We start from the raw sequence: 13,809 nt of genomic DNA, 5'->3' as shown, positions 1-13,809 counted from the left end.
CGACTCCGTGGGCACAGTTTATAAACTGAGAGTACGGATTACTAAACTGCGGGGACAGATTTTCCTCCTCACAATTTTTTTCTAGTTAGTGACCCCTACCGGGCTCCGTAGGAAAGACTAACTGTAGGTTAGTATTCCCATGAATGAAAGACGGCGCTGACATTCTGTTACTATGGTGACCTGTTGTCATAACAAACCAAGCTTTAGCTTAGCTTTAAAATCAGCTAACAGTACTAGCTAGAGAAGATACAAAATATAAAATCTCAAAAATATTAAATAAGACACTAATATTCATTTGTCGCAGTTTCTCAGCTTACATTCACGAAGTTTGTCTTTATTTATTAAGACTCTAATGTTATTCGCTGGTGCTGAACGTGAGGAAGAGATTTTAGTTGTCTTTGTGGATGAGAGCTAGTTAGCTAGCTAGAAAATTCCACGACCAAACCCTTTTTACCCTTTTTAGCCACCTGAGTTTCCATAAACAGCATGAAGAAAACACGAAAATGTCTTACAATGTTTTAGCACACAGCTGCAGGCTGAATCTGTGATTATATTAGCCAATGTCTCAGAAAATGAAGTTGCGGAAGTTAGTTAGCTCCGCTATCCGGCCAGTATCTGAGTTAGTTAGCTAAACGGTCTTTTAGCCTCTATGCTAACAAAAATTACCGACTTGCGTCAGTCTGAGTCGGAGCGTCGACGCTCCTCCGCTGTTGGTCCAGGATCCTCCACCACCTGTAAAAGACAAAGTAAGAGGTCACAGCGGCCGCTGAAATGCCAGTAGCACAGAGTACCACTGGCCGCAGCTGACCGCCGAGGAGAGAGAAAGAAAAGGTCATTTCTGTTCGTTCACTTTGCAGGAGCTCGAGAAAAAGCGTCTTGCTCAGTTGAGTGTCGGTAAGTTAAACGACTGATCGGTTTAGAGTTTCAGCTTTGTTAGAGCTCCATAGAACGTTCTTTCACCATGAGAACCTCATTTATTTCACAACATGTTCACATGACAGAGATATTTAAATTGTACAATTCAATATACAAGCTTGACGAAGCTATAAGTGTGATAAGTGTATCTGCAGAATTTTAGAGAGGATGATCAGTAAATAGAACATTGAGAGGCTGTAATTTGAGACTGTGCAATGTTTATTCCACCCATGCCTTCCTCACAATGGTCATTTGAGCCCCTCAGTAAAGCAGCATTTGGATATGACACCATACATCGTTTACCTCTGAGTTGTGCTGCACTTTTTCTAGGAGCTTTTTTTACGTGAGAAAATGAACACTCTCCCACAAAGTGTTGCAAAAACCGCTTACATTGGGGTCTGTGTTTACCAAAAGTAAAAACGATGCGATTTATTATTTTTTCATCCTCAGATTCCTTGGCTTTTGCTCATTTTCTGTGAAGAACACATAGAATAACACATTCTCAATGACTTCACGCTGTACGCTGGACACTTGTGATATTTTAAACATTTATGTTCAAATGAAGTGTTTCAAAACTATGAGTGGTGGAGTTAACCGCTTCAGTTAAGTTATAGAAGTGTGTAGCAACACTTTGGGTCTGCCGGTGGGCCCTGGCCATTTAAGGGGTTAACAGAAATTCTATGTCACTAAAATGCATATAAATTGAAATTTTGAGTCACAATCACCTGATTTGATAAAATTAGCTGTTATTTGATCAAAACAGTATTGATCTGATGAAATATGAAACGTTTTATCATCATGTAGGTGGTTTTGTATGAAGGTGAAAATATTCCAGAACACTAATTAACCTTTAGTTGACAGTTGTTAACTAATGAGGATCCTTTCTTATTTCCTAAACAATAAGTCTTGAGATTATTGTTTGAATAATAAGCTTACAGTTTAAAAGGCTAAACAAAGAAAAAAACAGCTTGTGGTTTTTTAAAAACAGAAAAATTTAAGACAATCCACAAAATGTGTTTTAAAAGTTTTTGTGGAAAGTGGCAGTTATGAGTGCTGACCAGCATCCTGCAGGCCAAATTTACTGAAGTTACAAGTGTGAGAAACAAGCAGTTCCTGAGCAAATGCTCAGACAAAATTGCATAAAGCTGAACCTCAATGGTTACCACTGTCATGTGTGGGAAAGGCAGCTTTAATGCTCTGCAGTCATCTAAGTCATCTAAGCAGGTCCAATAAAATAGCTTAACCCATTCAATCCTGAATTTTTCCCACACATGAAAATATGCAAGTCGTGTCAGTAGTCACTCTAAGAAATAATCAATCACTATTTTTTATTTTCAAAAGTATGTGAAAAACTGTTTTATGATCAGTCACAATTGTTACTGGTGGGATAATGTGTTGTATACTGGATTAACATATTTCTTCTATGCAGTCATCAAAAATCTTCTATATCTCAGTCCAGTTATTTACACATTTAAAACTCTGTCACTGGCAGTTCCCAGCATTGCCACAAGAATGCTTTATCACATTCTAGTGTGACTATTTTACACATATAAAACCCTTTGTGGCATGTACCTGCCCGCTGGGCCCCGATAGGCTACGTTTACGCAGCAGGTAAAAGTGGCCCAAATCTGATTTTCTCACCAAATCCGATTTTTTTTTGTTTGGCTGTTCACATTATCTTTTAAATGTGACCTGTATGCGACATCAGTCTGAACAGATCAGCTCCTAAACCGACCCGCATGCGCAAAAGAATGCTTCACGTGGCGGCTCATCCAAGGGTTAACAATCATGACGGCCAGCGAACACCAGTCGCTCCCGGAGCTTTCAGTGTCGTCTTCCCCAGCATCACAGGAGCGAGTATAAAGTTCCAGTGGTCCAGCCGGCCACTTCTTTGGTTCGTGTCCTCGGATTCTTTAAACTGTTCTCTGACGCTGCAGCCTCGGGCTCCTCCGGCCGCGTTCGGCCGTTTCGTTTGAACACGGAGCGGTTTGATGAGTCTCTTCTAATGTTTTGGTACAGAAACATCAGACTAAATGTTTATGAGTCTCAGCAGCGCGACATTATGACGAATGTCGAGTTGGATTGACGTAAAAGTTGCATGAATTCCGATCTGGCTGTTCAGACTGAGTCGCATTGCCGCAGATCGGATACGGATCGGATTTCAGTACCACATATAAAGGCGTCTCAAATCAGAATTGAAAATGTCAGATTCAAAGCGTTTTATGCTGTTCTCACTGCCACACAAATGACACATCTGTGTCACATATGAGGAAAAAGATTCGATTTTGCGCCACTTTTACCTACCTACCTACTTTTACACCTACGTGTAAACGTAGCCATAATGACCGCAAGCTCCACCGAAGGACGCGAGTGAGGCCTGGAGGAAGGCGACGATGCCAGCCAAACAAAGTACAAAGGCAGGGAGCGACTTGGTTTTGTTTTCATTTGATGTGTTTGTTTGGTGAGTGAAAATAAAGAAAATGGCTGCTGCAACCCTGAATCCTGCCTCCAGCATCCTCCTTGAGCCTGGAGTAGTGCACGACGTGCTACATTGGTGCCGAAACCAGGGAGGAGGACGCCAACACACTGAGGGAGTCTCCGCGGCAGAAGAGGAGGCCATCACGACCCTCATCCACCTGCACCTGGCCGGCTGGCGGGAGCTGCAGGCTGTCTTCCAGGATGCTGAAAAGCAGTGGAAGCAGCTTGAGGAGCAGCAGGCGACGACCTGTCATATGGTCATTTTTAGTGTTTGTGTTCTGTTACAGGCCTAGATCATAACAAGCTCTAATAAGTTGAAGCATTCTGTTCATTTTTTAGTGTAAGTCTCTAAAATCTCCTGGTTTGGAGTCCATGGTTACACAGTTTCTAAGAATATATCTGGGTCCCATGGAAGAAAACAAGACCAGTGTCATAGATGCAGCACCAATTTCATAGTGCACATAGGATTTGGTTCTGAATGAAGTTTTTTAATGCTAAATTGTGCTTGCTACCAGCAAGCTGTTTCATCTTATGTCACAAGAACCAGATTCCAATCAAATTTGCAATGATGTTTAAACTCTAGATTGCCTACCTATGTTTGTGGCTTAACAATAGCAGAAGCAGACAGAGTCTCTGCCAATAACTGTCTCTAAGCATTACTTTCTCTGTGAGGCAAAGGAAAAATTCAGACTAAAGTCCTCATAACAAAACAGTAGATTAGAGACAGTGACAAGGCATGGCTAGACAACATTTATCCTGATTGTGTGGAGGGTGCCAAGATAAATATTAATGTACTTGTATGTGTGCTAAAAGAGGTCTGCCAAAAGACCTTGTGGTAAGACGTCCTCCTCAGCATCTATTGCCCAGTTCTTTGGTTTTGGTTATTTAGGTTTGCCACAGCTTTGAGTAACAGGCACAGAGGTCTCTGAGAGGGAAGTTTTGGGCCGTCGTCAGTGTATATAAACTGAAGCTCTGCCTGACCCGTTTCCATCTTCAGTATCACTGTAGACTCCCATCATGCACCTGACTCTGGCCCTCATCCTGCTGCTGCTGGGCATCAGTCCAGCTCAGAGTCGTTCCATAAAGGTAAGCTCACTAAAATTCACACACATCCACACACACACACACACACACACACACACACACACATATACCTATGCACAAGTCTACTGGAAAAGGCAACTAACATTTAATGTAAGTTGATGTACAAAAGTAAAATTCCAAGCGATTTTGGAGCATTTTTGTTGGTCCATTCATTATGAAATGTTCACACAGTGTAAAGGCCACCGCGCTCAAATGATGTAGAATTTAAATAGTCAAAAATGGACATATATGTTTTGTTGTTGGACAATGATAATATTTATTGCAAAAAATAGTATTGCAGATACAATTGTAAACTTAGAAAATGTAATGTTTACTCTACTCTAGACATCCCTCAAAGAGAGCCCTGAAGAGACTGGTGAGATAATTTTTGAGTACTTGTATGAGTTGGAAATGTCAGTGTTAAAAAATCCTCAATAATGCTCGTTTGTTACACAACACTTTCACAGATAACAACACTGAGGAGGAGTATCTTTCTGTCTCAGACTTAATCGAAAGAGCTAATAAAAACATCGGTAAGACTGCAAATACATTTTTTTCCTGCTTCTGGTCATCAAAATGACAAAATTCAGTAAACCACTCTGCAAGTGTATATACTTCACCATGCTGCACTATAAAACACTACATTCCCTTTAATACACTAACATTAGCAATTACTTAACCATGAAGTAATGCAGGGTGCTTCATTCACACTTCATGTTTGGCACAGAAGAGTCACAGGATGGTCTTACAATTAAGTTTGGCGACATTGTTGTGGAGGATGGGTTGCAGAATGCAGACAAGTGTACATCTGGTCAGCCAGGGTGCAAATGGCCCAGAGAGAAAGACAAAAAGGTCTATGTGCCCTATCAGATTTCCAACCACTACGGTAAGTGACGCATCTCACCTGGCTTAAAAGTAAAATGCATCACAATCCCCTTCTGATCTATCTAATGTGCTACTCTCTGATAGGACTCAGTGAAAAACGCATTATTAAGGATGCTCTGCGGTCCTTTGAGAAACCCACCTGCATCCGATTCATACCTCGTACGCAGCAGAAAGACTACCTTCAGATTATGTCTGACAGAGGGTATGTGAGCTGAGTTTTGTAAAAGTTTTCCCATCACAGATTCTCCAAGTACAAACACTATAACAACTTTTCTAAACATTTTTAACAGACTAATTTGCACATATATTCCAGGTGTAATATGGAAAAAAATATTCTGGTTAAATCTCTGTATTGTCTTTAACATTTTACCATTTCCCTGAGGTAAAAAGAAAAGGAAAAACAGTTTTAAGAATTTGATCCATGCTATATTTGTTATTGATGTGACCCATAGGTGCTACTCCTATGTGGGTCGCATAGGGGGAGAGCAGATCTTGTCTTTGCAACGCGATGGGTGTATCTACAAACATGTGATACAGCATGAGCTCCTCCATGCTCTGGGCTTCCATCACGAGCAGTGCCGCAGTGACCGTGACAAGCATATCAAAATCCTCAAGGAAAACATCTTACCAGGTGAGAGGAATGGAAATATCTCCATAAACAATCTCTCCAAAGTGCTGCTGACATTCGTAATTATGGACCTTTTTCTGGCAATAGAGGAACTCAAGTTTAACATTCATGATTAATTCATAATGATGATTTATTTACTATAGGAATGGAATATAGCTTTGATAAACACAACACCAACAACTTGGGAACCCCTTATGACTATGGTTCTGTTATGCATTATGGAAGGTAAATTTCTACTTTTGGTTGGTCATTTCTCAGCTGGTTTTAAAGATAGCCCAGTTGATGGCCAGTGAGGCCACTAATGTTATCTTCATGGTATCCAGGTATGCTTTTTCCAAGAATGGTCAGCCAACCATGATCCCTATTCCAAACCCGAATGTGAAAATTGGACTTTCTACTGAGATGAACGCCAACGACATCCTGCGTGTCAACAAACTCTACTGTAAATGAGTCTTTCTTTTACATTTCAGCGCATTTAAAATGCTTTTCCACTTTAAGATGTTAAAGTCCAAAAAGAAAATGCTGTCATCCTGTCATCTGCTGTCATCATCTTAGATTTCTGTTGAAAAACACCAAATAATGTTTCGAAAAAGAAAATAGTAATTGATTTGCTTTTAGATTCTTTTTTCTTTCTGTTTCTGAAAATGCATTAAAAAAGCAATGGCTACAGTTGTGAGGTCTCTTAATATAAGTTGTTGTTAACCAGATATCACAGCAGATCTGCATCATATACACAAATGGCTTCTTCATGCATAGAACTTACAAAAAAGACACAAAAAACAACAAACTTTTAAAAACACTTTTATAAAAGTGATAGACTGTTTACTCAAATTACATATTTTCTTTCAACATGAAACAAATTTCATGTAAACAGCTCTGCATCTGAAAGAATCTCTGTTTTACACACACATTCTCCTTTACACACACACACATGCACACACATGTCGTAGGCGTGCCGCTCATGCTGTCAAACACCAGTGGTCCAGACAGCCTCATAACTGCAATGTTATTATCACTCAAGCAGCCGGCCCATGAAGCCACATGGTTACAATTTGGATTGGAGATAACCTTCTCAGCATTCTGGATCCATGCGACTGTCTCATGACACAGTATTTCTTGCTTACCCAGCCAACATTAAAACTTAGTTCAAGGCAGAGTCCAACTGGTCTTAATCCCTTTCAACAAACTCTGTGCATGTGATGTGGTGACTGATAGGTTGGAACTGGTCCTCACAAAGACGTACAAAGACGAATTAGCATTGTTGTATGCAGTTTCATTTTAAATTTCCTTTTTGTTCAGTTTGAGAAGTGAGAAACACGTTTTCAGATTTACAAATGTGCTTCTGTACATTAGAAATATACATAAAGTTTTTGAGAGGCACGTTGGGCAGAGTTAGAGTTGCTAGACTATGAAGGACCAACTGGTTGAAATTCAATGACAATATAACATCGTAATAAGTTTTTTCAGGGATCCCCCAGAATTTTGAAACATTTGGGGTATCCAAGAGGTTAATCGCACACACATTAGCAAATCCATCAATGTGTGAATCACTTCTAATCTTAATACACATAAAAAGAAAATATCCCCCCAAAACACAGTATGAAAGACAAAGCTAAAGTTGGCTTCACGTTCGCCAGCTTCTTGTTTGAGTTTTCCCGTTCCACCTTAAATGGTGCAGCAGTCACTTTCTGGTGCCTGAAACTGTACCATTTAAGGTGGAACAGGAAAATTCGAACAAGCCGGCGAATAAGAAGCTAACTTCAGGTTCTTGTAAGAAGGTGTTAACTTTTCTATTTTTCTCTATTATGAGTATCTACATGGATTACGAAATGCTATTAATTTATCTAGCTACAAAGCAATAACCATCATGGTAAATAAATAACTACTACAAGTTGAGATCTCCTGAATAGGCTATTAAATGAAATAAGCTTTGTGCATCACCAACCACATGGCCATATCTACACATAAACATCACACAAACAATACGCATCACACAAACATGAGTGTGGATCGCTGTTTATCCTGCTTTCTCAGTGCAATATTCTCAAAATAGTATAATTATGGACAGTATCTTTGTTAAACTACCACTCTATAATGGTACTGAATGCAGTCCAGCAGCAATGTTGACCGCCCCAAAATGGCAGCGCCGTTGACATTCCTGTCTGGACCCAACGTGGCATCTAGGTATGTATATCTATGTTCAGAGCCAGTCACTGCAGTTGCTTCCCACGAGCTGCGCGAGCTGAGAGATGGCTTGATGACGACAGAGCTTAATCCTCATTGGTAAGAAGCTCCGCTGACACCTGTGACGTGTGTTTCGTTTCATTCTAAAGTGAAACTTTTTCTAAAATGTAAATCTCCGCCGTAGCTTTCTAGAACTTTGAAGTCTTTCTCTTCTTAGTTTATTTTTATGAAGCGCTCTGAAATGCTTTTGTGATTTATAACTTAAAGGTTTTTTAAAAGCACTACATTAATATTGCACTTTGATTTATTTTTCTTTCTACTCTGTAAACTTTGTAAATGTTTTAAAATATAATCAAATAAAGTTGTGTAAATGAGCATGGTGTTAATTTTCTTTACAAGAACCAACGCCATGATCTTTTTTAAAACAAAGAAGAAACCATACCTATGCAGGATCCAGAAATGCCACCGTCTTCTCTGGGCCCGAGCTCATCTAAAATGGACTGAGGTGAAGTGGAAAAGTGTTCTGTGGTCAGATGAATCAAAATTTGAAATTCTTTTTCGAAATCATGGACACTGTGTCCTCTGAGTTGAAGACCAGTTAGCTTGTTATTAGTGCACAGTTCAAAAGCCAGTATTCATGATGGTATAGGGGTGCATTAGTGCATATGGCATGGGTGACGTGCACATCTGTGAAGGCACCATTAATGCTGAACGATATATATATGGTTTGGCAACATCTGCTGCCATCCAGAAGTCTTTTTCAGGGAAGCGCTTTGCTTATTTCAGCAAGACAATGTCAAACCACATTCTGCATGTATTACAACTGCATGGATCCATATTAAAAGAGTCCAGGTGCTAAACTGGCCTGCCTGCAGTCCAGACCTGTCACCACTGTAAAGGTTTGCTGCATTATAAAATGAAAAATACGACAAAGGAGACCCGAACGGTTGAGCAGCTGAAATCCTATGTTAAGCAAGAACAGGGAAACATTTCACTTTCAAAACTTCAGCAGTTGGTCTCCTCAGTTCCAAAATGCTTACAGAGTTTTGTTAAAAGAAGAGGTGATGAAACACAGTGGTAAACATACCTGCTCCCAACTTTTTTGGAACATGTTGTCATCAAATTCAAAATGGGCATTTATTTTTGGAAAAACAATAAGATTTCTTGGTTTCAACAATTGATATGTTGTCTTTGTACTATTTTCAGTGAAATATAGGGTTTCCATGATTTGCCTGTTATTGCATTTTGTTTTTTAATTACATTTTGCACAGCGTCCCAACTTTTTTGGAAATTAGGTTGTATTTTTTACGTAATGTCCTTTCTATTGGACAACAGGACATTGCATTGCAATTATATTGATATTTCTTGTTTCCTATATTCAGACCAAATATCTGCTGCAACATCAGGAACAATGTCCAAAATCTTGTCATCTGTCTTCAAAGTCCTGTTCATCAATGTACTGCTCAAAGTAATTCCAGGGCACCCAGTCAGTTCAGATTTGTGTGTCATTTAGCAGCATCTTTTACATGCAGGATGAATCTTATAAATGGAGAGGGATGAGAATTAATTTATTATTAATGTTTTCATTTCTAAATGTACAATTGTGTAAAAGGAGATTTTCTAATAAATTGGGAAATTCAATAAAGCTCAGATCCCAAGCTTAAATCTCTGCATACACTTATTCCAGTTGCTCAATTAGCAGTAAGAGTAATACTTAAAATACTGGCAGTACAAAAAAATGAAGACCAAAAAGAAAAAAATAGATCCACTAATATCACAGTAATGTATTTAACTGCTAGACTTATATGTAGTTGCTTCTAATCCTGACTGGATGAAGAGGGGTGTGATCATCCTTTAATTTTCTCTGCCTCAGTCAGTTTCCTGTCACCTGTGATACCATGAATTTCATATTAAAACAGATTTAGAAAATCCCAGTGTCCACCATAGAGGACATCAAAAAAGTATACTGTTAGGTGGTTAAACCTTTCTGCATAACAATAAAAGATTGCTTTGAAAATTAGATAAAACGTTTTTCAACTACTTACTTCTCTTGCACCCATAAAATGTGGTTGCTGAGATGGCAGCTATTTTGAAAAGGCAGAACTCCTGTTGCGAATGACATCCCAATAAATGATATATCATTGGAAAGGCCAGGATGTCCTCTACATGGCACACTAGGTTTCACTAGCACTGTAGCTTATGTGGTTTTTGAAATATTCTTTGGGGACTCATGTCCCCCACAGAGGACAAAATGAATTACCAGGTCTCAGGAGGCTATCACAACGTGGTCCAGCACGATCTTCTCCACGCTCTGATTTTCAACCTTGAGCAGGCCCGCAGTGACCGTTACCAATAAGTACGTTTATACCAATAAGAGTTACTGCTCCAAACTGAGGGTGCCCCAACTTATTGTCTTGGAAGTGCAAAACAATATACAAATAAATGTGAATAAATTTACAATTGAGTTTTTAACATGTATAAAAATATATAGTTTGTTACTTAATACTTCAAAAATACAATTTTAACAAGGAAAATAAGATTTCAGTAAGTTATCTAGGGTATAAAAATAAGTTTGCTAAATACGTAAATGTAAAGGGCACTGAAGCCAGCATTCAACAAGAGCCAGCACAGCTGGAGCAGTCCTGCTACTGGAGATGGAACTGCAGTTTACACGCAGTGATTCTGTAACACTGCAGGGTTGGTTGGTTGGTAGGATCCATGAGCAGGCTTTATTGTGACAGACAAAGGTACAAAAACAGATTCGGGGCAGAGCAGAGGGTCAGAGGCCAAAAAGACAAAACAGATCCAAGACAGAAAAATCCAAGACAAAGTCCAAAACTCAGAGTCAAAAAAGGGCTAGCCAAGATTTAAAAAAAAAACAAAAAAACATCAAAACGTCATAGAGAAAAGTAGTGACAAACCAACAGTGCTTCGCAACGAGTGTAAAGAGTCTGAGTGTTTATAGGGGAGTTGATGAAAGGAGATTGACAACAGGTGTGGGTGAGCGCCAGTCAGAATTCAGGAGAGGATGGCCTCTGGTGGCCAGTTTGGGAGTTGGGAGTGCACATGACAGATTCTGAATGAAGTTGACTTTTGACAAATTACTTGGTTCAACAAATAATTACTGGTTCAATCTTTCTTTTCTGATAAAGATAAACAAATTAAAGGTGCCATAGAATTAATTTATTTAGCATTTTAAACTGTTCACTGATGTCTACATAGAAGGTGTTTAACTAGTTGTGGTGAAAAGTGCCCAGATGCAGTTTTACATGCTCATTTACAGTCCTGTGATTTGGCCCTAGAAAAAAACAAGATGTATTCCTTTTTTTGTGGGGGTCATGAATAATTTGATCAGCTCTGCTATGATTTGAGCTACATGTTGAAATAGATACAGGCAGGAACATAAAACGAACCTTGATGTAAATAAGGTAGGTCATCATACTATTTAGTTTGCTATTAGTAAAACTCCAAGTATATGTGTAAAAAATATGTATTTGTATATTTTCTTTTAGATATCTCACTCATATATACAATATTCAGCTCAAAATGAAAATTCAGATTCACTAATGCAATTTTAATTTGCCATTTGGTTTACTAGTATTGACATTTAGATTTAGATGCTTTATGAGTAACTTTATTTAAATTAAAATATATTTCCAGATCTGCATATTTATACTTAATGTGATTATGCAATAATTGTGTCAAAATGATAATTAAAATGTAATTCTTGTATTCATTTACACTCTTTAATAATGTTTTTGAAACGGCAGAAAATTCAGATGTAAATGTGAAACAGCGTCTCTCCTCTTTGCAGTTACATATTGTCACCTACTGAGCTCATTCTGTGTCAAAATGCCTTTGAAAATTCTCCAGACCAGACTGTATTTTTATTTCCATGGTTGTCCCACATATTACATTTTCATTTTAATTTTGATACTGCTGTGCTTCTGTACACTTGGAGCATGCTAATAGCTAAATTAAATACACTAGCTACTTGCCTTTGATATTGACAACAACACAGAGTAAATTAAAGCTGTTAGCTCACTATGAAGCATGTCTGCTACTTAGAGGTTGCTGTTAGGGTTGTGATACTAATAAGCTGATACTAATAGCTGAATCTGCTCCTCTCTTCAGTCTCTTCAGTGTCAGACACTGAGTGAAATATTGATGCTTAAATTTTATTGGAATTGGACTGTTTTAAGAGCCTCTTTTGCAAATGCAGGATTTGTAAAGGCAACAACAGTTTGAGGTTCACAGTGTGTCAGTTTTCTGTACTGAACTCTCCTTATTGAACTATGATAATATAAATACAGTTTTCAATGCTATGGCATATTTAACAACACAATAAAAGGACTGTGGTTACTGAAAAGAAGGATACTTGTTATCAAAATAAAACAATATTGTTGAATAATAAAATCAAATGCAAATAATACAATTAATAATATTCACCCTGAATTTATGATGTAAATATAGAGGATATAGGTATAGATACTTCTATACCAGTTTAAATTAGAAATAAGTAGCCTATAAATGCTACGCCATTATTAAGCGTATCAAGAAAATCCAATGAAATGGAGGAGGTGAATCAGGTCTGACGCCTGGACTGAGAGAAGAGCAATGGGAGGAGCTGGATTATCTTCAAGAAGGACACCAAAAAATCCAAATTTGATTATGAACTAAAAAAATACATGTAATCATATAATTACATATACAAATATATACATACAACATAAATATATTGTCTTAATGTTGGCAAAAATCACATCAAAATGTCCTTTTCTCTAACAGATTACCAAACACATCATTTTTAATAAACTGGACATCCACAATCCCTTTAAAATATATATAATAACACTTTTATTCCAGGCTCTACAGGCAATATAGACGTTACAACCAAAATATTTACATGATATGTACATCTACAGACAACAGAGTAGAAAATAAACAACACAAAACAAGATCTTCATTTCACTCCATCAGCTGAGGCTCTCCAGGCTGATTTACAGGATCTGGAGAAACACAGAGAAAAGAAACACAAACATTATGAAAGAACAATAATTATAAAACACAAACATTTACTCTATAAAGAGGAAAAGAGTACATTTAATGGAGTTATGAGATGAATACCTTTGAAAGGAGCACCACGTCTGACGCTCCTCCTCCTACAATCTAATTTTCTTTAATTTCCATTTATACCTTACATGAAAATCAGGTGTTTCTCGGGGGGAGAAATACATTTAAAATTCACTATGGAATTTGTAATTTGCCTGGAATGTGGGGAAAAAAAGATTTATTTATTTTAAAGATTAATTTGTTTAAGTTAATCACTTCACTACCTTACATTATCTTACTTCAAACAACAATAAATAATACATTAAAAAACAACAAAATGCTAAGACTTTAGTACACTTAATACGATGTTTTAAATTTTTAATTCTACTTTCTAATTCTAATTTTTAATTATTGACATTAAAAGAAAAAGGAAATCAGAATTTATGTTGTATTTGAAGTGAGGACTGGCTTCTAGAGCTGCTTGCTGTGTCTTTCCAGGCAGTCCCACAGAGCCGGGCCAGGGCCTCAGTATCAACATAAACACACTCCTCTCCATGAAAGATGTTACCGAGGAGCTGCAGAGC

At 37.9% G+C, this 13,809-nt stretch overlaps 1 protein-coding gene across 1 annotated transcript; it reads left to right on the top strand.

Moving 5' to 3' along the window:
- Positions 1-4,382: 4,382 nt before the first annotated feature.
- On the top strand, positions 4,383-6,439 carry LOC118817335 (low choriolytic enzyme-like). Its single transcript, XM_036583900.1, has 8 exons — positions 4,383-4,479; positions 4,822-4,852; positions 4,944-5,009; positions 5,204-5,362; positions 5,446-5,563; positions 5,814-5,992; positions 6,133-6,214; positions 6,313-6,439. The coding sequence occupies exons 1-8, from the start codon at positions 4,411-4,413 to the stop codon at positions 6,437-6,439; spliced, it is 831 nt and encodes a 276-aa protein (XP_036439793.1). The 5' UTR covers positions 4,383-4,410.
- Positions 6,440-13,809: the final 7,370 nt, after the last annotated feature.

The sequence above is a fragment of the Colossoma macropomum genome, unplaced genomic scaffold (assembly GCF_904425465.1).
Source record: "Colossoma macropomum unplaced genomic scaffold, Colossoma_macropomum, whole genome shotgun sequence".
NCBI lineage: Eukaryota > Metazoa > Chordata > Actinopteri > Characiformes > Serrasalmidae > Colossoma > Colossoma macropomum.
This window is presented reverse-complemented; position numbering and strand designations above follow the sequence as displayed.

Bases quoted from the DNA above. Each gene is read 5' to 3' on its own strand.
- LOC118817335 (XM_036583900.1), top strand. From the start codon at position 4,411: ATGCACCTGACTCTGGCCCTCATCCTGCTGCTGCTGGGCATCAGTCCA. The intron at 5,363-5,445 runs GTAAGTGACGCA...ACTCTCTGATAG, and splicing joins TCAGATTTCCAACCACTACG to GACTCAGTGAAAAACGCATT. The intron at 5,564-5,813 runs GTATGTGAGCTG...TGTGACCCATAG, and splicing joins CAGATTATGTCTGACAGAGG to GTGCTACTCCTATGTGGGTC.